This window comes from Camelus bactrianus, chromosome 16, assembly GCF_048773025.1.
Source record: "Camelus bactrianus isolate YW-2024 breed Bactrian camel chromosome 16, ASM4877302v1, whole genome shotgun sequence".
Taxonomy (NCBI): Eukaryota; Metazoa; Chordata; class Mammalia; order Artiodactyla; family Camelidae; genus Camelus; species Camelus bactrianus.
In genome coordinates this window covers 57,073,218-57,095,973 of record NC_133554.1, presented here as the reverse complement: position 1 = coordinate 57,095,973, position 22,756 = coordinate 57,073,218, and the positions used below count along the sequence as shown (strand labels likewise).

Genomic DNA, 22,756 nt, shown 5'->3' with positions numbered 1-22,756 from the left:
GGTACACAGCGCAGTGCCCCAGGCATGCGTAGACACACAGCAACGTACAATTTCAATTCTATATACATCTATCCCTTTATAGAGTAGAAGTGTCCTCGAAAACTTAGGTATAAATCAGAATGTTGCCAGATAGGACAATATTGCAAAGCGCAAATGGTGCTTATTATTTAAAGGAATGATTTATGGAAACCGTATGCACCCTCTGTCTTCTTTTTCTGTTCTGTGTGTTGAGCTTTCCAAGCATTAAACGAATCTCTTGGAGCGGGGTAGACCTGCATCACGCCTGGGCGGGACCCGCACGGCTCTTCACCCCGACGCCGTCCGGAATAGCTTCTCCCTGCGCAGATCCTGGACCTCCCTTGCTTGTGACCACGGAGGTGTGCTGAGAAATGCCCCGGAAATGTCCCAGCTACCCGTGTGTGTTTCTCTGATTTTCCTCTCAGGAGTCTAAGCCAGATTTTGTGAAGTTTGGGACTCTATATGCACTGTTTTTGCACTAGCGAACTTCCTTCTCTCTCTGCCCCGTAACGTGAGTGATCAGGAGTTAAGTATCGACATAAATCCTTGGTGATGGGAAGTCACTTTGCAAGTCGGGGTCTCCCGAACGTCGGCGTGCATGTGAACTGCCATCGGTCTGGTCAGTGTTGAGTGCCGAACACCCTCAGCATGAAGACAGCGTTACAGCTGGTTGGATTTGCAACACGGGCCCTGAATCTGTAGCCTTTGTTTTGCAGATAAAGACCACCATGATGGACGTAGAATTTCCACTGATAAAGTCAGAGTTGGAAGCAATCGATGTCAAATTACTGGACGCCGAAACAACATTGTACTGGAATGGAGATGGTACCAAAGCCACATTCATTTTTTTTTTTATCTTTTTGTGAGGGGAGGTGATTAGGTTTACTCATTTACTTTTGATGGAGGTACTGGGGATTGAACCCATGACCTTGTGCATGCTAAGCATGTGCTCTACCACTGAGCTGTACCCTCCTCCTCAAAGCCACATTTGTTTCCCCTTGGGTTACACCTGGGCGGGGTGGACGTGGATGGAGGGGAGTCCAGCCTGTCTGGCATCTGGAGTTCGTGGATGGAATTAATGGTCCGCCCGCCTGGGGACGGGAGGTCCTGTTCTGGAAGAGGCACGATGTGTGCGACGCCTCAGCCTTGGTTTTGGGAAGCTCCCCAGGATGACTTCCGGCTCAGGCCCCGGGAAGTGGATGTCCTCGCCGAGCACTGCGTCCTAACCATGAGTGTGAAGCCAGCACTTGCTGAATCGTCTATTTTCTAAGATTCCTTTCCGCTTCCATTCTTAGGTGTGTTTGAATATATTCAGGAGATGCGGGAAATTCTACACAACTTGCAGAACAGGATACAGAAGGCAAAGCGAAACGTAGAGGGAATTTCCCAGGCCATGAAGGTAAGTCGCCTGCAGAGAACAGAGTGGGGCTGGAATGGGGGCCTGGGAGGCGGTCCTGGGGAAGTGGCCCCACGGAGATGCTCACGGAAAGTGCCCAAGGCGGCAGGGTGGGGGGCTGCTTTCTGAGGCTCTGGTTCCCACGGTGATGATGTCAGGGTGGCCCCAAGCCACAAGAGCCCCAGGTCACTCTGTGGAATTCCATTCTGTTTGCTTTTATTTAGCCCACAGAGTGTGTGGGCAGGTCCCCTCTGCCAGGTGGGCTCTTAGGAACAAGGCAGGGGAGCCGGTGAAGATCGCTAAGATCAGCACCACCAGAACACGCTCATCCCTTGATGCAGAGCAGCCCAGGTCCTTTCTCTCAAGCCTGATCCAGAAACCGGGGGGTCAGCCTGCACTAGCGCCACCCCCCGCCACAGTCTGTCCTCAGCGCCAGAATTTGCAGACACCTGCAGTGGGGCCGTGGCTAAGTTGCTCACGAGAACACAGCTCTTCTGTCTTGAGACTCCTGGGGCTCATCAGGGTGTGAAACGCTCCTGTGTTACAGTTCACATGCATTTCATCACCACCCGCTTAGATTTAACTCAGTAAATTGTAGGCAAAAGCCATGGCTCACACCATTTTTTTCTGATGCAATTTTTTATTTGAATGGACTATTTCCACATGTTATTGCCTCAGAAAGGTGACCTCCTTTCAGAGTCCTTGCTTGTCCAAAAATATCTTTTGATCTCACCTGTAGCTCTGTTGTCCAAGTGAAGGACTTTTTGATATGGTCCTTTCCTTCCAATGGTCTAAAAGCATCCCTGGCTTTGCTCAGGCCGCCATGATTAAATGCTGGAGGCCGGGCTGCTCAAACCGCAGATGTGTCTCGTCTCACAGTCCTGGAGGCTGGAGGCTGGAGGCTGGAGACCGAGGTGCCGGCAGGGCTCGTTGCTTCTGAGGCCTCTCCCCTCGGAGTGCAGACGGCCATCTCCCCCACACCCGCCGCGTCCGCACACAGTCGTCCCTCTGTGTGTGTCTGTGTCCTCATCCCCTCTTCTCATCAGGACACCAGCCATATGGGAGTAAGGGCCCCCCTCACAACCTCACTTTAACATCATCACCTCTTTAAAGACCCTCCTTTCAAATGCAGTCACATCCTGAGATGTTAGAGGTTAGGACTTCAATGTGTAAAATCGGTGGGGGACCTAGGGGGACGCAGCTGAGCCCGCAGCCACCCCGTCTCATAGCTTCGGTGTGGGGAAGGCCGGCAGCGGCCTGCCTCCCCTCTGCTGCCCCCCCGACTCTGTCCGGAGGTGGGCAGAGCCCTTGATCATCTCCGGGGCTCCAACAGGTCACCAGAGTGTATCCAGATGTGTCCCCTAGATTCATAAAGTGCTTTTAGTTTGAAAATGGCAGCAGCTCCCCAGCCCCCGGGCACCTCCTCCGGTCACTCATACTCTCTCATGTGGCCCTTTCTGTCCTCCTGGACTCTCACCGTCTCCATGTTCGTCTCCGGGTCTGGCCACCAGACGCCCTCGCCCCCAGCTCCCAAGGTTCCCGGATGAAAAGCTCAGACACGCCTTCCCAGGAGGGGCTCCTTCCAGGCCTGATTGCGGGGGAGCACCCGGAGGTGTCTCCGTGGTCCCCCGAGGCCCCGGCTGGTGTTGAGTTACATCGTCTGAGGCTCACTGGCCAATGGTCCTCACAGCCCCTCAGCCTCTGCGGGGTCAGCCCGGGACAAGGGTGCTCGCTCCAAAGGGTGTGTCATGCAGGAGCCGGGCCCCAAGCCTTTGCTCCAGACGCTCTCCTCACGCTTGCACTATCCTCCCAGGACTGGTCGGCCAACCCGATGTTTGAGAGGAAGGACAACAAGAAAGAGGCCCTGCTCGACTTGGATGGGAGGGTGGCCAATCTGACCAAGCGCTACACTGCGGTCAAGGATGCCGGCCTGAAGATCCAGGCCATGGTCGCGGTAAGGAGACACCCAGGGGGACCGTCAAGGGCCCGCGTGCTTTCAGTAGATGGGGAGAGAGGAGGGAGAGAGACACGTTTCTGACAACCTCTACATCCATCCACCCACCTGCCCACTCACCCACCCACCCATCCTCCCACCTGCCCACTCACCCATCCACCCATCCTCCCACCTGCCCATCCACCCACCCATCCGTCCACCCACCCACCTATTCATCCACCCATTTATCCACCCACCCATCCATCCACCCACCTACCCATTCACCCAGCCACCCATCTGTCCACCCACCCATCCATCCATCCACCCACCAGCTCCTGCCCGGTCCCAGGCGTACTGCTGAGTGCTGGAGATATAAGGGTGGAAAGAACAGTCAACCCCTACCCTCGTGAAGTGTGGCGTCAAGGGCAGGTCTAGACCAAAGACAAACACATAATTCAGAGTTGTCATCGTTGCCATCAGAGGCACCAGTATGGATTGCTAGAGGGAACACAAGCGGGGGGGGGAGGCAGGGACAGGAGCCAAACCTGAATGGCCACTGGGGGGCTTTGTGCAGAGGTGACGTTTGAGCTGAAACCTGAAAGTTGGAAAGAAGCAGTACCTGGCGTGAGCGGGAGGGGGCAGTCCGTGCAGTCGCTGACGTAGGACAGCCTGGTGCGTTGAAGAAGCTAAAAGCAGACCTCTGTGGGTGGAGTGTGTACGGGAGGGCAGGGGTAGCCCAGAGAGTCACTGAATAAATTGATGAAAGCGAGCACGGTGCACCAGTGAAGGGACAGCCAGCCATTGGTTCTGTTTGCAGGAAAACGCCGACCTCTTCAGAGCCGACGTGACAAGCCAGTCCTGGAAAGATTACGTCAACTACATTGACAGCATGGTCTTAGAGGAATTTGAACGTTTCATTCGCAAGTCTCTAAATTACCTAATGGACAACATGGTTGTCGATGTAAGTTACAAATGTGGGCTATTATGCGTGCTCGTATATGGGCGTGATCAACATAAATAAGAGAAGGTTTCTGTTGGGCACACCTCCATGCCGCCACCTGGCACGTGAGGCTGGCAGCCTTACGGGGGGTCCAGGGACAGACAGGGTTCCGACGTGCACGCTTGGTCAGCGGAGCCCCAGGGGACAGGAGGGCTTGTCCTTTCTGAATCTCAGTGAGGGCTGCCCTTCCCGGCTGTGACCACCCTCCGCCCGCCCCTCTGTGGCTGTGGCCGCCACACTAGTCCTGAGCCACCACCACCCTACATGCTCTGGGTGGTAGCCATTCACTTAGTCCTCACAGTGACCCAGAGGGATGGGGGAAGTTACCTCCTTTGTTCTACGAAATGGCTCTTCTCCTTTTATATACTTGGGGAAACTGGGAGGTCAAGGTTCTTGCCCAAGGCCATGTAGCTGGTGAGTGACAGATGAGGACTCTGGACCAAGGAAGCCGGTCCCTCCTCTGCACTCACGCTGCCCTACCCCGCCCTGGATGCCCAGCCTGCATTTGGCCCTCAGGTGATGCATTTGGCTGCACATTTCTTGCTCAAGGGCCCCCTGGGAAGCATGCCCTCTGCAGTGGTCCCAGCCAGCGAGAGTTGGCCTGGTAACTTGGATGCTGCCGGGGTAAACATCTCTGTGCTGTGAACGGTGCGGCTGAGGGGGAGGCAATGACCCCGTGATGGCCTGTTTCAGGAGAGCGTCGCGCCGCTGTTTGAGGTCCACATGGAGCTAGAGGAGGACGGGCTGGTCTTCAGTCCGTCCCTGGAGGTCAGCGGGGACTATGGCTTCCTGGCGCTGATTGGGAGCCTGGTCGCTGACATCTACAACGTGGCCAAGCTCATCCCCCGGCTGGCCAAGGGCAGGATGAGCTACAAGGTCAGTCTATCTGTCCCTACCAGCGAGTGCTCTCCTGGATCAGGACTGCCTTCCTGACTTGGCACATTTTTGATGATGATGGTTCTGAAGCTTCTGTTATCTCAGGAGCTGGTGGATAGATGGGGGGGGGTACGGGGGTGGATGGGTAGATGGATGAATGGTGGGTGAATGACTTCTCCATCCGCCTGGCTTTCATTCCCCGGCCACCTCCCCACCCCCAACACTCTGCCAAGAGTGTGCCCCTCCTCCACTTCCTGTTACTTCACTCCCTCCCTTAATTTAAACCCTGTGATTCTCTGAGCCCTCAGGCCCTTTGACAAACGTGCTTGCCACTGGCTGCCACGTCTGTTTGCTCCCAATGCGTTAAATACCCACCTACTACATAAAACGCAGTCAGGTCAGATCTTGGGGGTGTGAAGGTGTAAGAAGCTCAGCCCCACTGAAGGGAGGTCCCAGCAGGTGTGTGTGTGAGCACAGTCTGTGTGACAGTCAAGCGAAAATGACCGCCAGGTGGGGGAGTCCTTCAGTGGACTCCGGCCCATGCAGGCAAAGGCATCTGGACGAGGCACACCAGAGCCCAGGACGGCTGGACACCCATGACATGTTACCCGTGTTTGTCATACGATTCCATTCATACAAACAAACGAAAGCCTGTCTGCCTGTGGACACACTCCGAGAACCGTTAAGAGTGCTTGCTTCTGGGAACAGGATGGGGGTTAAGGATGGAGGGGGCCAGGGGCTGCAAAGGGGCTTTTTACTTCATATGTGTTTACTTTGTTTGAACTTCTCGATAATGGGCGTGTATTATTTGTAATAACAAGTATCGACAGCAAGATGCTCTGTGCTGTTAGGGAGGGGGGCATGTGTGTAGTGAGGTGAGGACCAAGAGGAGGCACCTGGCAGGGTCACGGTGGCCTTCCCGGAGGAGCTGATGTGCGTTCTGCATCCTGAAGGGTGAGAGGGGATTCCCAGGCAGAGAGGATGGCTTGAAGATTCCCAAGCTGCAAAACGGTGGTGTCCCCGGCCCAAACGCACGCAGCAAAATGCTGCAGAGTTCAGAACAGTTTGCCACCAGCTGTCAGCTCAGGTACAGACGTGGGACCCGACTCAGGCCGGTGAGAGCCAGACGCCGACATGAGCTCCAGAATCTGACAGAATGCCCGTCTGGGGCTCCTGCTTCCTCCCCGGGGCACTGATGGGACAGGACAGGACAAATGAGGACAAGGGTCCTGGCGGTCTGGCCACGCCCCGGGCTGTGCAGAGCCCTGCCCCGCTCTCATCGGTACCCGTGAGGTTTGAATTTATGGAGGTGACTGCGTGACAATGTGGAGAGATCAGAGCCATTGACAGAAAACTTGAATGCCACTCACGTTGCCCCCAGAAACGAGAGGCGCAGCAGGCCACGCGGGGCTGCAGGGGGCAGCGGGTCTGGGCAGGAGCGGGAGCAGGTGGAGGGAAGCCCGGCCCGGGGCTTTGCTGGGGTTTCTGCAGGAAGGCAGGACAGGGAGGGGGAGCAGCTCGGGTCTGGACGGTCTGTATAATGCTAGGGGGCTCTGGGCTCTAGGGGTTGTCTCCAGTTACCTGGTACCTGGCCTGGGATGGTCATGGCAGGGGGAAGGTTGGCTTGGAGCGCGAGGGTTCGTTCGATAAAGGAGGTGGGTGCGGAGCTGGCTGATTTGTACGCGCAAAGCGAGCTGCTTCCCAGCTCTTTCCCCTCCTAGAACTGGCCGGCGCTGTGAGGGGCAGTCTCTCCCCAGCTAGCAAGACTTTTTAAGATGTCAAAGCTTCTTAAGAGACAGAACATTTAAAAACATGATTAAGATGCACCCCGACCTTGAGATTCTCCAGCTGCATGAGCCCAGTAGCTATTTTTTTGCTGACACCAATTTGGGTTGAGTTTTCTGTCACTTGAAACTCAAAAGATCCTGCGTAGCCCAGATCCCTCTCAGTGCTCCTGCTCTGGCCGTCCATGTGGTCCTCATTCAGGTCCTCAAACGCCTGCCTCCCCCGGCGCAGGGCCTTTGCATGTGCTACGCTTCTCCTCTTGCTCTTTACCTACATCCAAGAGCTCCCAGACCAGCTCCTCAGGGAGCCTTCCTGAGACCTCCTCCCCATGACACCCGAAAGCGAGGGGCAGAGTCGTGATGGCTCATTTCTGTGATTTTTTTTGATGAACGTCTGACTCCTCTCCTGGACTGTCCCCACCATATGAGCCCTGTCCCCATCCCCAGTGCCCCCTCCCCAGCGTGCACACAGCAGGTGCTGAGTAACTCCTGAATGAGTGAAGGGACATGTGAGTCTCCCAGGGGCCTGCTGGGCGAAAGGCAGGGGCAGCGTGTCTTCTCAGGAGAACATTGCCCTTTGGCAACTTCCCCCACGTCCCATCTTGAGAGGTCAGCGACGCTTGCACCGACAGCCCCTCCCTGGGGCTGGGAGACCAGATTCAAGCCGTGATCGCGGGCAAAGCGCTCACAGGTCTGCTCCCCTCCCGCCCCCTCCCAGACCGACCTGGAAGACACAACGGACCTCATAGAGATGCGAGAGGAGATATCCAGCCTGGTGATCACCGCCATGAAGGAGGCCGAGGAGTACCAGGACTCCTTCGAACGCTACTCCTACCTCTGGGTGGACGACCCCCAGGAGTTCATGAAGAACTTCCTCACCTACGGGCGTGCCATCAGCCCGGAGGACCTGGACGCCCGGGCCGAGGAGACCCTCCCAAAGACACCGCCCACCCTCACGCAGTTCCAGAAGCAGGTGTGTGTGAACCTGGCCCCACTGGCTTCCTCACTGCCAGGATCCCCCCCGTGGAGGGTCCCTGGGCTTGATTTAAAACTTGGTGAGCTTTTTTTTCAATTGAAATACGGTTGATTTACAATATTGCATTGGTTTCTGGTGTACAGCAGAGCGATTCAGTTATACTTTGCTACTTCTCATATTTTTCATTAAAGGTTATGAGAAGTTAGTGAATACAGTTCCCTGTGCTCCGCAGCAGGACCCTGTTTATCTGTTTTATATATAGGACGTTCTGTATGCTAATCCCAAACTCCTCAAATTTATCCCACCGCCGTCCCCTTTCCCACATGGAAACTATAAATTTTCTATGCCTGTGAGTCTTTCTGTTTTGTAAATAAGTTCATTTGTATCATGTTGTAGATTCCACATCTAAGTGGTGCCCTGTGGTATTTGCCTCTCTCTGTCTGACTTACTTTACTTAGTATAATCATCTCTAGGTTCATCCATGTTGCTGACAATGGCATTATTTCATTCTGGGTAAACTTTTTTAAAATGTAAGTTTTAGTATCATTCAAGTACAGAGAGACCAACAGATCAGGAGACGACTGTTGTTGAAAAGAGAGTTTGTGACTCGCAGTTCCCAAGAGGAGGAGGGCACACCGTGTCAGGCAGGGCCACTTGGGGAGGCACCGGCGTCACTCAGGAGGCAGAGGGACTGAGGGGACGTCGTGGCTGACAGCTGTACCGTGGTCTTCATGGGGACGAGCGGGCAAGGTGGAGCGAGCGGGCTTCGGTTGGGCCGGAGTGCGTCAGCTCGGTGGACTCGGGTGTGTGCGGGCTGTCCCGAGCTGTCAGGCACCTGGCCCTGGGGTGAGTAGGGCAGGTGGGCAGTGGCCTGGAGTGTGACAGCCCCACAGAGAAGGGGGTGGGCTCTGGTTGGTGGTTTGCATATGAGCGGTGTGGTCCTAGAGGGTTGTCTGCCATCTCTAGGAACTAGCCAGCCCTAGGATGGGCAGTCCCTCCAGGGTCAGTGAGGCCCCAGATGCCAGAGCATCTTTAGAGAACGTAAGAAAACATAGCTCGGTTATGAACCTCCCCTTTTTTCCCAAAGCGTGATGAAGGTGACCCACCCATAGGGGAGATGTGCGGGGCTGGGGGTACATTTTGCCCCACAGCGGCGGGGACAGCTGGCTGGCAGAGCTTCAGATCCCTGAGGATGTGCAGCAGCGGGAAGAGGGCTGAGTTAAGGGAGGCCTCGAGGGCGCCGGGGACCCCATCGCCTCTTAAACCTTCCATCCTGCTCTTCTTCCGAAGCCCTGCGGGCTTGCTGGGCCGTGTCCGTTTCTGACAGACTGTCCGGTGTCCGGGGTGGACTGCTGGGCCCCCGGGACCCCTGGGGTGTTGGGAGAAGGCCACCAGCCTGCCGTAAGGGCCTCCCAAGTGCCCGCCCCGCCCCACCCCCGGCCACAGCAGCCCGACAAGCGGGTGGGGCCGTGTCTTCCAGATGGACTCCTACGAGAAGCTGTACGAGGCGGTGTCCAGGTGCGGGAACACCAAGGTGTTCAGCGGCTGGCTGCAGTGTGACTGCCGCCCCTTCAAGCAGGCGCTCCTCAGCACCATCAAGCGCTGGAGCCTCATGTTCAAGCACCACCTGAGCAACCACGTCGTCAACAGGTGGGTGCGGGGACCCGCCCCCCCCCCCCCGCCGGACACGGACCTGCCCCCAGAGAGCCCTGCGCTGGGGCACCCGGAAGTGGCCTTCCACGAAGTCTGGCCGGTCGGGCACCTCCCCGCACCCCGACTACGCTGGGGGGCGGAGGTCAGGCCCACAGGCCGGCAGAAAGGTGGCCCCTGGCTGGGAGTGAAGGCCGTCGTCCCCCATCTGTGGCGTCTTTACTGAGCACTTACTGTGCCCCGCGTTGGGCAGGGAAGCCTGGTGTGAAACGAGCGGACAGGGACCTGTGCAGGGACAGGTGGTGCGGGGCCGGGAGAGCTGCAGTCCAGCTCCTCCATCCGGGGGCCCGACTGAGGCCTCTCTGGGCCTCGCCCATCAGCTTAGCTGGTGAGGCGCGGGGTGTGTGCAGGCAGGGAAGGGGAGGGCAGGCCTGTCACCGGCCACCTCTCACCCCTCAGCCTTGCTGACCTGGAAGCCTTCATGAAAGTCGCCAGGGCGGGCCTGACGACGCCCGTCAAGGAGGGGGACTATGACGGCCTCGTGGAGGCGATGGGGCATCTGATGAAGGTCAAGGAGAGGCAGACGGCCACCGACAACATGTTCGAGCCCCTGAAGCAGACCATCGAACTGCTCAAGTCCTACGGGGAGGAGATGCCCGAGGAGGTGCACACGAAGCTGCAGGTAGACGGGCCGGGGCTGCGTCATCGCGGGAGCGGGAGCCGCGGGTGCAGCCGGAGGAGGGTGGCCGTTGGGACACGAGGCCTGCGGGGCTAGGCCTCCTTCTGGACAGTGGTGGGGAGTGGGAGAAGGCTGCCCGGAGAGGACGGGACAGGGAGGTGGCCTGCAGTTCTTCGACTTGATTGGTGTTTCATTGGATTAAAAATGCCTTCACGTCCCACGTCTCCCCGAGGGCAGCGGGAGCCTGGGCGCGAAGGATGGTGGACAGAATGGGGCCAGCAGCCCGGAAGGGCAGTGGGGCAGCTGCTTTCAGAATCCCCCAACCCAGAAGGCCGCCGGCCAGCTGCAGTCCCCACGTGGGACAGACAGGCCGCAGCAGGGTGCTTGAAGGGGACTTGAAGACGCCCAGTACTTTACAGCTAATCTAGAGAATGCTGGTGTCAGAGCAGCTGTGTGTGCAGCTGGGCTGGGAGCGGGAGGGGCGGGGGGGGACAGAGAAGATGGGTCCTGAAGCCGCGGCCCAGACAGCCCCCCCCTGGAGTTTCAGTCTCCTCCCAGATCTGGCTGCCTCCACCCCCTCTCTCCTTCTCTGCCGGCACTGGTACTGTGTCCAGTCGCATTGGCCTCACTCCCCCTGCGGGGAAGTGCTGACTCCAGCCAGTGGCCAAGACCCCACAGCAGAGGGCAAGACAGGAGTGTGTGTCAGTGGCTTTGGTGACACCGGGCTGCCCAGGCCCTGCTTTGGAGCGTGTTATGTTTGGCCCCTGCCACCCTGCCCAGGGCTCAGCTAAGGTCTAGGGTTTTTTTTTTAATGGAGGTGCTGGGGAGTGAAGCTAGGACCTCACGCATGCTGAGCACGTGCTCTACCCCTGAGCTGTGTCCTCCCCTCGGGACTGGGATTTGAAGTGTGTGTGGCCAGGCCCCCAGGGTTCTGGGCCGTGGACAGGGAAGGGGTTCTGATAAAAATTTGGGTAAGCGTTTGAGGTGTGCCACTGCTGACAGAGACTTAGTGAATCGCAAAAGAAAGTACAATGTCCATTTGTGGGCTGGAAATTTAAAAAAATATTTTACGATTATTAGTACAACATTTGCCCGAGTGTGGGGAACTTGGAAAATCCAAAAATTCATCTGATTGTTCAAGCCACTCTTGAAATGACAAAATCATAGAACTGGAGCACAGGTGGGTGGCTGTCCAGGTAGGGTGTGGTGGGTGCAGATACAGAGAGCAGGCAGTTCCTTCTGATGATGGACCGCGGTTACAAGAAATCTATACATAAGATAAAATTACCTAGGACTCCACACGCCCAAGACGCATGCACACACACGTACGCATGGATCCAGCTTACAGCGCAGGGTGAAAACAGACAGGCTCTGCCCGATGTTAGCACCGACGCCGGTTGCCTGGCTTGGCTACTGAACTACGGCTGTATAAGATGCCGCCCCCGGAGGCAGCTGGGGGCGGGGAAGGCACACAGGACTCTGTGCTTTTTTTTGCAACTCACCGTTGAGTCTGTAACTATTTCACAGTAGAGAGTTCAGAAAAGAACAGGAAAAGGAATGGTCCTTGGCCTTCACCTGTGCAGGAACTGCCGGAACAGTGGACGAACACCAAGAAGCTGGCCATCCAGGTGAAGCAGAACGTGGCGCCCCTGCAGGCCAATGAGGTCAGCATCCTGAGGAGGAAGTGCCAGCAGTTCGAGGTAAGGCGGGGCTGGGGCGGGGCTGGGTGGGGGCGGGGCCGGGACAAGGGCGGGGCTCTGGTGGGCGGGGCTTGGGGCACATCCTCCCAGACCCACTGGGACGCTGACAGTGTCTGCCCATGTGTCTCTCCCGCAGCTCAAGCAGCACGAGTTCAGAGAGAAGTTCAGACAAGAAGCCCCATTCAGCTTCAGTGACCCCGACCCGTACAAGTCCCTGAATAAGGTATTCTTGCCCAGAGATGAGAGGGCATAGTCACTGTGGGGACCCTGACACCTTCTGATCTTTTCTCAGGCTGTCATCTTTGTGAGTCCAGAGACAGGCCTGGTGGGACCGGCCTCGGGGCTGTGCACGTGTGTGCATGCGTGTGTGTGTGTGTGTTTGACTGTGCACGTACATGTCAACTCGGGCATCCCACGTGGTCTCCCTCCAGGCCCACAGCCCACCGCATCTGAATATCCTGTAAGCTCACAAGCCCACCCTGCCACTCGGCCCCCTCCCTCTCCAAGGACCCCATCCTGTTCACAGTCTGCAGTTGGCTGTCCCCCAGGGTTTGCACTCAGTCTCCTCCCTGACCTGCTATGCTCAGCTGGCGGACAAGCCTTACCTGTATCCCCCTTGGTTCTCACTGCCCAAGTCCACACCCAGGACCCCCCTCTGCAAGTGGTACTGACATGGTTCAGGCTGAATCTTTTTCCACCTCCTCTTTGCTGCTTTTCCCTCTAATTTTTCCCTAATTTTCAAGGCAATTCAGCATTACTTATATAAGTTTTAATACGATAAAAAAATATATATATATAGTGAGAAAGTTAGGGAAATTCTGGGAAGTCAGGAAATCTGGCATTGATACAACGTCCATTAAGAGTCAGTCCTCACACCTGCACTCAGAGATGAGTCACCTTCCCGTAAGATGAGAAGCCAGGCAGGGAGGGCACTGCTCTCCTGGGTGGGAAGTTTGCTGTCATCTTCTGTACTCGGGGTTGGAGGACAGCGTGCCGGTGGCTCTGAGGTTTACTAGGATGTGGCGGGGTGGGAGGCTGGGAAGGCTCCACCAAACGTGGGCAGCCCTGTTCACCAGCTTCCTCTTCATTCCCCTGCAGCAACAAAAGAGCATTGCGGCCATGGAAGGCATCATGGAGGCGCTGTGCAAGTCCGGGAGCCTGTTTGAAGTCACCGTCCCAGACTACAAGCAGCTCAAGGCTTGTCACAAAGAGGTCCGCCTGCTGAAGGAGCTCTGGGACATGATCATCATGGTGAGAGAGGCAGCAAGGGGCCTCGGGGGACTGGGAGTGGGGCGGGTCAACGCCAAGGGTGCCCAGGGTCAGGGTGGGGCGCTCTGCAGGCACGGCTCCCAGCACCAAGAGGGGATGCTCCCGGGATCCTGTGGTGACAGCCACTTTGATGGGGGCACCCTTTCTTCTAGAAGGAGAGGGTGGGAAGCATCACTCTGCGGTATCCAGGCTTTGTGGGTCGCCGGTGCACGCCTGTTAGCGTAGTCTCTCTCCCCTGTGCTCCTGTTTTCAAAGATAATTCAGCTCTTCTGGCTTATGCTCTTGAATGAACTTCAGAACCTCTGTCAGTTCCTTCTCCCCTCCACAAGAAAGCTCTTCAGACAGTAAAGAGAACTCAGTCTGCTCTGTGAGCTCGTCTGGGGAGAATCGCCCTGTGGGCAGTATTCAGTGTCCCCACCCAGAGCAGGCTCTGCCTCTTCCTGGATTTTATTTTTCATTACATCATAGTAAACTATTGTAAATGTCTTCATTCTGACCATGCGAGTCTACCTGTTTCTTACCTGGTCGGCGGGGGGTGGGGGTGGGGTGGGCAGTCTTTGGAGCCACAGGCTGCATCCCAGCCACCCCTGGAGAGAGAGAACCAGTCAAGCCTCTTGATATCTTTTTCCCCCTGCAGTTGACTGAATTCACGTCTCCTGTATAGGAGGGACATTACAGAAACACAGTCGGTGAATTCGGAATAGGACTTTCCCTTGATGAACTCCAGAATACAGGTTACCATTCCCAGGAGACAAGCGTTTACGGTCAGGGTGTTTCAAGAAGAATTCTCCAAAACAAGCTAGCCAGGACATTTTTGTGATAACAAGTTCCAGAAGCAACTTAAAACTACCAGAAAGGGCCACTGATTCCTGTGGGGATTTCCACATCCAGTCTTGGGATCTTCAAGATAAATCTCTCGTAAATGTCCCAACTGTTTGTCTTCATCTGACTTGGATGTCTGTCAAGGTCAGGCCTTTCCTCAAGCCCGTGTCAACCACCTCTCATTCCCCCTCAGACTAGCCCTTCCAGCTTCACAGCCATTTTCAGCCCACACGGGATTAAAGACCACAGCTTCATGGCATTCTTGGCACCCCGATGGAGTTGCCCCCAGTGGTTCCTGTGCCTTGTTTCATCCTGTTGTGAAATTTCTTCTGGCATATTTTTATCAGTCGGTATAAGCTAGGTTACTCTGCAGTAACAAACAACCCTAAAAAAAAAAAATCTGATTCATTAGCCAAAAAAACATATCTCTGGTTCATGCAAAGTCCACACTCCTGTTCCAAGAAACCCTTGAGCAATTCAACACGTGCTTCCATGATGGGCAAGGCAGGCAAAGGGAATCGTGTGTCGAGCATTGGGCAGTTAAATGCTTCTACCCCCTAGAGTGTCAGGTGTCACTCACGTTTCACCGGTTGAGGCAAGTTCCGTGGCACCAAGAAACTGGGTCCTGGTGGGACGTGACAAGGCCCACATTTTTCCAGAATCTGTCTTAACTGCTGACTTTCAAGTTGAGTCCTTTATGATACAACTGTTTCTTTTCTTTCCCTTGCATCCACCCACTTTACCAAACTCTGTTATTGGTTCTCAGTACTCCTCACTGGATTTTGCTCCCCGAGAGCAGTGGTGGGAAAGTAACCCAGGCGCCTCCCCAAACCATCCCCAACAAGAGGAGACAGCGGGTGTCCTCGTCGCAGGTCAACACCAGCATCGATGGCTGGAAGACCACAAAATGGAGGGACATCAACGTCGAGCAGATGGACATTGACTGTAAGAAGTTCGCCAAGGACGTGCGGTCCCTGGACAAGGAGATGAAGAGCTGGGACGCCTTCGTGGGGCTGGACAACACCGTGAAGAACATGATCACGTCCCTGCGCGCCGTGAGCGAGCTGCAGAACCCCGCCATCCGCGACCGCCACTGGCAGCAGCTCATGCAGGCCACCCAGGTACCGCGCGTGGCCGGGAGGAGGGCACGCTGCTCGGGCGCTGGCTGCGGGCGGGCAGGCCTGCCACCCACGAAGCCGGGCGCTCCCCACGCCATCCCACGGGGCTTCGGGGCGCTGGGTTGAATACTTTGGCGTCTTGAAATTCTTAATAATTTTTTAACAAAGGGCCCCACAATTTTCATTTTGCACTGGGCCCCACAAGTCACGCAGCCAGTTCTGGTTGTAGGGTGCACGTCCATGGGGCCCAGGAAGTTTGCTGTAGATGAGTAGCTCCCCGGGCCAACATGTATCCCAGAAGCACAGAATCCTAGCAGCCAAATTTCCCAAATTTTCTATATACAAAATAGATAAACAACAGCTCCTACCGTACAGCACAGGGACCCACAGTCGGCACTTTACAATAGCCTGTAACAAAAAAGAATATGAAAAGGAATATATACACATAAGCATGGCTGAGTCACTACGCTGTCCCCAGAAATTAGCACAACATGACAAGCCAACTATACTTCAATTATAAAAAAAATTTTTTTGAGTCCTCTGCTGAACGATTCCTCTGCAGAGGCCCCACATAGATGCCAGGGATGCGGGGACAGAAGACAAGGGCCCTACTCTCAGGGAAGCGAAGGAAGAGGGAACAGCACGGGCAGTGTTACTGGGAGTGCCGGGCAGGGCGTTTGGGGCTGGTTCCAAAGGCACAGCGGGTGCGGCCCCCCGGCCAGGGGAGGAGGGAGCGGAGAGGCTTCAGGGGCACATGGAGTGTGGCTGGGCCTTGGGGGAGAGAAACACAGACAAGCAGGGTTGTCCTGAGTACCTGAGTGCTGAGACCACGGGCCAGCAGGCTCGTGTGCCCCAACCAGGGGCCGGGAGAGACCCCCGGGGGCGAGCAGTAAGCAGCTAAGGCGTCCCGGGAATTGGGCACCGCTGAGGACTCAGTGAGACCTGAGGGGGTGCGGATTTTCCCAAACGTGGTAGAGAGACACTGGATTCCACCCATAGGTTAAACCAGTTTCCATGGTGGGCTCAGGACCCAGGCTAGGACATGTCTGTCTACGTGTCAGCAAGAGGGATCTGAGGACTCCATGCACGGAGCTGGTGTTGTTACTAGAGTAATGGTACCTGTGACTCGTCGGCACCCGTCATGATCGCAGCAGCCACCTGAGGGGGTTGGTCGGGCCCTGCGGCTGCAGCAGCAAAGCCCACGGGCCGGGGGCTTGCTTAAAACCACAGAAACGTATTCCTTCTTGGCCCTGGAGGCCAGAAGTCTAAAATCAAGGAGTCGGCAGGGCTGCGGTCCCTCTGACCCAGTCCAGCTTCCGGTGGCCACAGGCGGGCCTTGGCTTGGGGCCACATCCCTCCGGTCCCTGCCTGTGTGGGCACGTGGCCTCTTTGCATTTCAAATCTCCCGCTCCTTTCTCTTCTAAGAACTCCCCGTCATCGGATTTAGACCCCATGCAGTTGACCCGGGATGATGTCATCTCACGATCCTTAACTGCTGCAGAGGCTCTGGTTCCAAATCGGGTCATGTTCTGAGGTCCAGACGGACGTGAACTTGTGGTGGGGGGTGGACACTTTTCAACCCACTACAAGAGGGCTCTGCAGTCACACACTTCCACAGGGAGGAGAGGAAAGGGTTGGAGAAGTGACCTGCCCAAGTCACGGAGCCCACCTGCCCCCTCTGCAGCCTGGGCCGCTCGCTCACCTGCCTCTCCCTGAAGGACAGAGGCGTCGCTCCCCTGGAGAACAGGTGACCTGTTGATGTGGAAGGTGCCTGTTTCTTTCCCCGTAGGTGAAATTTAAAATGTCCGAGGAGACCACCCTGGCAGATTTACTCCAGCTGAACCTACACAGATACGAGGACGAGGTCCGGAACATTGTCGACAAGGCCGTGAAGGAGTCCGGGATGGAGAAGGTAGCCCCTGTCGTCAGCGAAGTCCGTTCTGGACGGGGTGATGCTGACTCGGACCCACCAACCCAACGTCCACGAGTCTCTCCTCTCCCCTGGGGTCCAGTGGTCATTTAACATGAAGGCGAAGTTCGGTGGGCCTTCCCTTACCCAGCCTGTGACAGAACGTTTGTAAAATATTTCCAGAATTTATTAGTGGGGCAGGTGGGCAATTCCTGGCTATAGCCATCTCCTGCACGCAGTCGTGTGTGCGTGTGAAGCCAGCCTGAACTCCCTTCCCCTTCCACGGAGCATCCTTGATGTGTGGTTTGTGGTCCAGGCTGCCTCTGCCTCTTTCTTCTGAGATGCTGAAGGAGGGAGGCGGGAGGGCTGGCCATCGGCTGGTCCCCAGGGCTGCGTCAGGACACAGGCAAACCCTGGAGGACTCCTTTGCAATTCAGATCTCTCTCCTCTCCTGTTTTGTGAGTTTGAATGATCACATTTTGGCTGAAATTGGCACTTAAAAAAAAAAAAAAGCCTTATTGAGCTATAATTCACATACCACACCATTCACCTATTTAAAGCGTATCATTCAGTGTCTTAGCGTATTTACAGATAGGCACCCCGTCACCTGTTAGTCAATTTTAGAACATCTTCATCGCCTCAGAAAGAAACCTGTGCCCTCTAGCCATCACGGCCCCCTCCTGTCTTCCCACGCCCCCCCCCCCCAGCTCTAGGCAACCACTAACCCACTTTCTGTCTCTATCGGTTTACCTGTTCCAGCCATTTTGTATAAAAGGCAACACAGTATGAGGGCTTCCTTCACTGCGCATGTTTTCAAGTTTCCTTCCTTTTGTAGCACGGTCTGTGCTTCATTCCTTTGTGTGGCCAAATAACATTCCATTGTACGGACACATCGTGCTTATCCGCTCACCCATTCACGGACCCTTGGGCTGCTTCCACCTGTCAGCCTTATGAATAACGTTGGTGTGAGCACTGGGGCTTTCTGAAAGCAGGGCTTCCTTCCACGTTTTAGGAAACCCTGGGTGCTTCTCCGCCCCTCAAGCCAGACGCTGTCTGACCTGAGTTCCGTCCCCCCGAAGGTGCTGAAAGCCCTGGACAGTACCTGGTCCACCATGGAGTTTGAGCACGAGCCACACCCGCGGACCGGCACCATGATGCTCAAGTCGGACGAGGTGCTGGTGGAGACGCTGGAGGACAACCAGGTGCAGCTGCAGAACCTGATGACGTCCAAGTACCTGTCCCACTTCCTGCAGGAGGTGACGAGCTGGCAGCAGAAGCTGTCCACGGCGGACTCGGTCATCTCCATCTGGTTCGAGGTGCAGAGAACGTGGAGCCACCTGGAGAGCATCTTCATTGGCTCGGAGGACATCCGCACCCAGCTGCCGGAGGACTCCAGGCGCTTCGACGACATCGACCTGGAGTTCAAGGTGAGCACAGCCCGCTCCCTCCTGCCTGGGCACCTTCGGAAACGGCGACGTTGGAGGCCACGGGGCTTTTCACGCCTCGGGGGGACCTCTCTCTTCCCAGGCCTTGATGGAAGATGCAGTGAAAACGCCCAATGTGATTGAAGCCACCAACAACCCTGGCCTCTACGACAAACTTGAGACCCTGAAGAAGAGGTGGGTCCCCACGCCTGTCCAGCAGAAGGACTTTGCTGTGGCAGAAACCCGTGTCTTGTGCCCCCTGCTGGCCAGAATGGGGCAACTGCCCCCGCCCCGGGCCCCATCCTGGATTAACACGCCCCCTCCTGAGGCACTCGCCCTCCCTGGCCACATCCGCCACAGCAGCCACAGAGCAGGCCTTCAGCCTCAGAGGAACAACAACCACAGAGGTTAAGCCGCACCCCATCCTCTCTAGGAACGCCTGCGAGGTCAGGGGCTGCCAGAGAGCCGGTATGTGGGGCTGGCAGGTTTGAAGCAAGCTGGGGCTATGGACAGACTGGGTGTCTCCGGGGCTGTCAGTCCAGCATGCGGGCAGGACGGGCTGGAAAAGACGCTCTGCAGAGCAGGACTCGGCAGCCTCGTCTCCTCCCTCCCCACAGCTTGGCCGTGTGCGAAAAGGCCTTGGCCGAACACTTAGAGACGAAAAGACTGGCTTTCCCAAGGTTCTACTTTGTCTCCTCGGCCGACCTCCTAGACATTCTGTCCAACGGGAATGACCCTGTGGAGGTAGGCGGGCCCCCGACATTCCGAAAACAGGCCGACTTCAGGTGCAAGCTCCAGCCTCCAGGCGGGCCGTGCTTGGCCCTGTGTCTGGGTGGCCCTGGGATGTTGTCTGCAGATGTCCCTGTATGACCTCCACGGGGTCGTGTAGTCCACACCAGAAGCCACCCAGGAGCCTTGACAGAAAGACCGGGCCTGGCCCCGGATCCTGCCCTCACCCTCCTGACCCTCATCTTCGTCCTCTGCGAAACGGGGTGGATGCCAGGGGCTTAGGGACACGCTGTTTCGCAATGACACGCCCACACACAAGGTCGCCACCTGGCCCATCCCAATAAATCCCAGGCGCCGGGAAGAAAAGAAGTTCCTCTGAGGCTCCCGTTCTGAAGGAGAGAAGGAGAAACGACTCTCCTTCTTAAGCATGAAGTTGCGGGCGCACAAGGAGGGGCCGCAAGGCTGGCCTGCACTTCAGGGTCTGAGCGCTTGCCTCAGGGACAGAGCCTCCTCAAGGAGAGAGATCTTCAGGAACTGGGGTTTGTCTCTAGGGTGCTGGCTTCTGGTCCCGCCTGAGAGCAGTGTTTGCTTCTTCCCTTTGTTGCTTAAGCATGTTTAGTTAATGTTGATCAGAAAAGGAGGGGGTCTGAGCCAAAAAAAAAGTTTAAAACTGCCGAGGATAACTCGGGCTGCGTGCATCCCCCTTCGAACCCCCTTGGTTGCAAAATGAGGCGATTTTCCCTACCACCCCCTCAACCCAGGTGAGCCGCCACCTGTCCAAGCTCTTCGACAGCCTGTGCAAGCTGAAGTTCCAGCTCGACACCTCCGGGCAGCCGCTGAAGTCCGGCCTGGGCATGTACAGCAAGGAGGACGAGTACGTGGACTTTGATCAGGAGTGTGACCTCTCGGGGCAGGTGAGTGTGTGCAAGTCCCAGGGCGAAGGGACGGAGGCCCCACTGCCACCCAGATGACAGGGCCGCATGCGTTTGGGCCATGTGGCCTCGGACAGGACCGTCCCTCTCTCCTCTGCCTCTCAGAACAAATGCTTGAAGAAGGTCTTCATAGAATATCTAGCACAGCCTTGCTCACATAGTACGCGGTGTGTCTTGAAACAAATAAAGAAGAGAAAGGAGGGGAGGGAGGGGGAGTGGGGATGGACAGAGAGGTTTACTAATGCCGGTGAAACTATATTATCATTAATGCTAAGGGGACTGCTTAGAAGGGGGCCACGCACACCTGAACTGCCAGGTTCTAATCCCTGTTCAGCATTATTGCCTTATCGCTTTGATTTAGGGGCCCCCTTCCCTTGGGCAGCCCCAATCCCATTTCCAGCTTCCCCAGCCCAGGAGGCTGACGGCAAGCTTCCTGGCTGCCCTCTGCCCTCTGCCCGTCTCATTGGCCAAGTACTGATCAAGCACCTGAATCGATCTTGATATTAGCCTAAGCAAAACAGAATTCAGAGGTAAGTCAGCTTGGGAGGGAAAAAAATCTCACGTGAGAACACCTGAGCTTCCACAGCCCGATTGCGGAGCACCCGGCCTGGCGGGGCTGGCGGGGCTGGCGGGGCAGTGACAGGCCTCATCCGTCAGTTTGTTCAGATTCGTTTCACGCACTTAACTCCTTGCGGACACAACGAACTCCAGCGAGCTGCACCTGCACTGGGGTTGTTCTGAACAAGAAAACCGACCCGATTGTCCCGTTTGGGTATTTCCCCCCAAGCAGGGGTCAGTTGAAGGTTCATAGTTCAAAATACACACAAGGCTTGTTGACAGGTTTGCCATCATGACGATCTCAGCCCCTGAGATGATGCACTTGAGGGGCAAGTGGGGATCCACCAATCAGAACCCGCCGGGGACACTGGGCGGCGGGGCCCGGGCTATGGATGCCGAGGCTCCAAACATGGGCACCACCTCGGGGGCTTGGACGTAGACTTTCCTCTAGAGTTTCCTCTGAATCCCTCTCCCTTTTCTGTTTAGAAAGTTACTGCTCACAGACGCGCAGGGCAGCCAGTTCTGCGGGGTAGAGCCAGGCTTCCTGACCCCATCTGTCAAGTGGGTCTTTTGCCCCGCTCCACGAAGCCTTGGCATCTCTACCCCCAGGATGACTGTGGTGGCGATGACAGTCATTGATTGTTTGAAATGACAAAGCAAGCTGTCGGGACCAGGTGTGCTCACGGCCTCTCTGGTCCACGTGGCTCCATCCCCAGGTGGAAGTCTGGCTGAACCGGGTCCTGGACCGAATGTGTGCCACCCTGCGGCACGAGATCCCGGAAGCCGTGGTGACATACGAGGAGAAGCCGAGGGAGCAGTGGATCTTTGACTACCCCGCGCAGGTCAGGGGCCCGGGTGGACGGCGCTCCCCGGTCCCGGGTTAACCATGGTTCAGCGGAGAACAGCCACCTTACTGGTGTGAACTCTTCCGCCGGACAGAGGGTGATGCTCACGCGGGGGCACCTGGGGGGCCCCCTCTGTTTTCAGATCGCCCTCACGTGCACCCAGATCTGGTGGACCACCGAAGTGGGCCTGGCGTTCTCGAGGCTGGAGGAAGGATACGAAAACGCCATCAAAGATTACAACAAGAAGCAGGTGCGTGGGCCCGTGTCCGCCCGAAGACCTGCCTCCGTGGCCTCAGCTCGTGCAGTTGCCGGTTCTCGGTCACAAGCAGCCACACGTTGGCACCCCCCACTACCGCCTGCAAACGATTGTACTGCCCGAGAGTAACCCCTTTAGAAAAATGTGGCCTTAATTTCTCCTTTTTAGTTTAATTTTTAGAAAGACTCTTGGCTACAAATTAAGAAACTAAAGATAAAATTTTAAAACAAAAGGGAAAGCTACACAAAACCTCACCACCCAGATAGAACCGCTGTGGACAAATTCTCATCTAACCTTCCAGTCCTTTGTGTGCATGTAATTGATTCCTAGGTGAAAAGAAACCATCCACGTGCTTTAAAATCCTGTCTTCACTTGGTCTTCCAGGGCATCAGAATTTCTTCTTCACCATTTTTAGTGGCTCCCTGGTATTCCGTCAGGGCCCTGTTGCACAGCTCTCCCCACCTCCAGCTGGGGGATACCGAGACCCTCTGTGTTTCACGGTTATGAACAAGAGCGCCAGGGGCCTTCCCTACCCAACCGAGAGCCCCCGGGGGGCCTGCCCAGCCCGGAGGCCACCCTGTGGGCGGTGTCCCAGCCAAGGCGCCTTTGCTTCTGCAGATCAGTCAGCTGAACGCCCTCATCACCCTGCTCATTGGAAACCTCAGCGCCGGGGACAGGATGAAAATCATGACCATCTGCACCATCGACGTCCATGCCCGGGATGTGGTCGCCAAGATGATCGTGGCTAAGGCACGCGCTCCGGGGAGGGGCCCGGAGCCGGGGTCATTACTGCTGCTTCCTGAGTGGTGGGGAGGGACACTGTTCCTGGCAGCGGCAGCCCCCCTCACCCCCCTTCGTCCCGTAGTCTCACCCCTGGTAAGT

The 22,756-nt window shown here is 56.3% G+C and overlaps 1 protein-coding gene across 5 annotated transcripts in view; it reads left to right on the top strand.

The window, feature by feature from the left end:
- Nucleotides 1-22,756, top strand: part of DNAH17 (dynein axonemal heavy chain 17) — a 105,117-nt gene that overhangs the window by 25,524 nt on the left and 56,837 nt on the right. For all 5 annotated transcript variants that reach the window (XM_074343811.1, XM_074343813.1, XM_074343814.1 and 2 more), the window contains exons 14-33: nt 735-843; nt 1,314-1,417; nt 3,228-3,368; nt 4,165-4,308; nt 5,041-5,223; nt 7,726-7,980; nt 9,464-9,633; nt 10,093-10,315; nt 11,896-12,012; nt 12,149-12,235; nt 13,111-13,263; nt 14,976-15,224; nt 17,011-17,133; nt 18,210-18,557; nt 18,658-18,749; nt 19,172-19,298; nt 20,045-20,197; nt 21,490-21,615; nt 21,761-21,868; nt 22,493-22,624. In XM_074343811.1, coding sequence (XP_074199912.1) covers nt 735-843; nt 1,314-1,417; nt 3,228-3,368; nt 4,165-4,308; nt 5,041-5,223; nt 7,726-7,980; nt 9,464-9,633; nt 10,093-10,315; nt 11,896-12,012; nt 12,149-12,235; nt 13,111-13,263; nt 14,976-15,224; nt 17,011-17,133; nt 18,210-18,557; nt 18,658-18,749; nt 19,172-19,298; nt 20,045-20,197; nt 21,490-21,615; nt 21,761-21,868; nt 22,493-22,624 — 3,144 coding nt within the window. The remainder of the gene's footprint in view (nt 1-734; nt 844-1,313; nt 1,418-3,227; nt 3,369-4,164; nt 4,309-5,040; nt 5,224-7,725; nt 7,981-9,463; nt 9,634-10,092; nt 10,316-11,895; nt 12,013-12,148; nt 12,236-13,110; nt 13,264-14,975; nt 15,225-17,010; nt 17,134-18,209; nt 18,558-18,657; nt 18,750-19,171; nt 19,299-20,044; nt 20,198-21,489; nt 21,616-21,760; nt 21,869-22,492; nt 22,625-22,756) is intronic.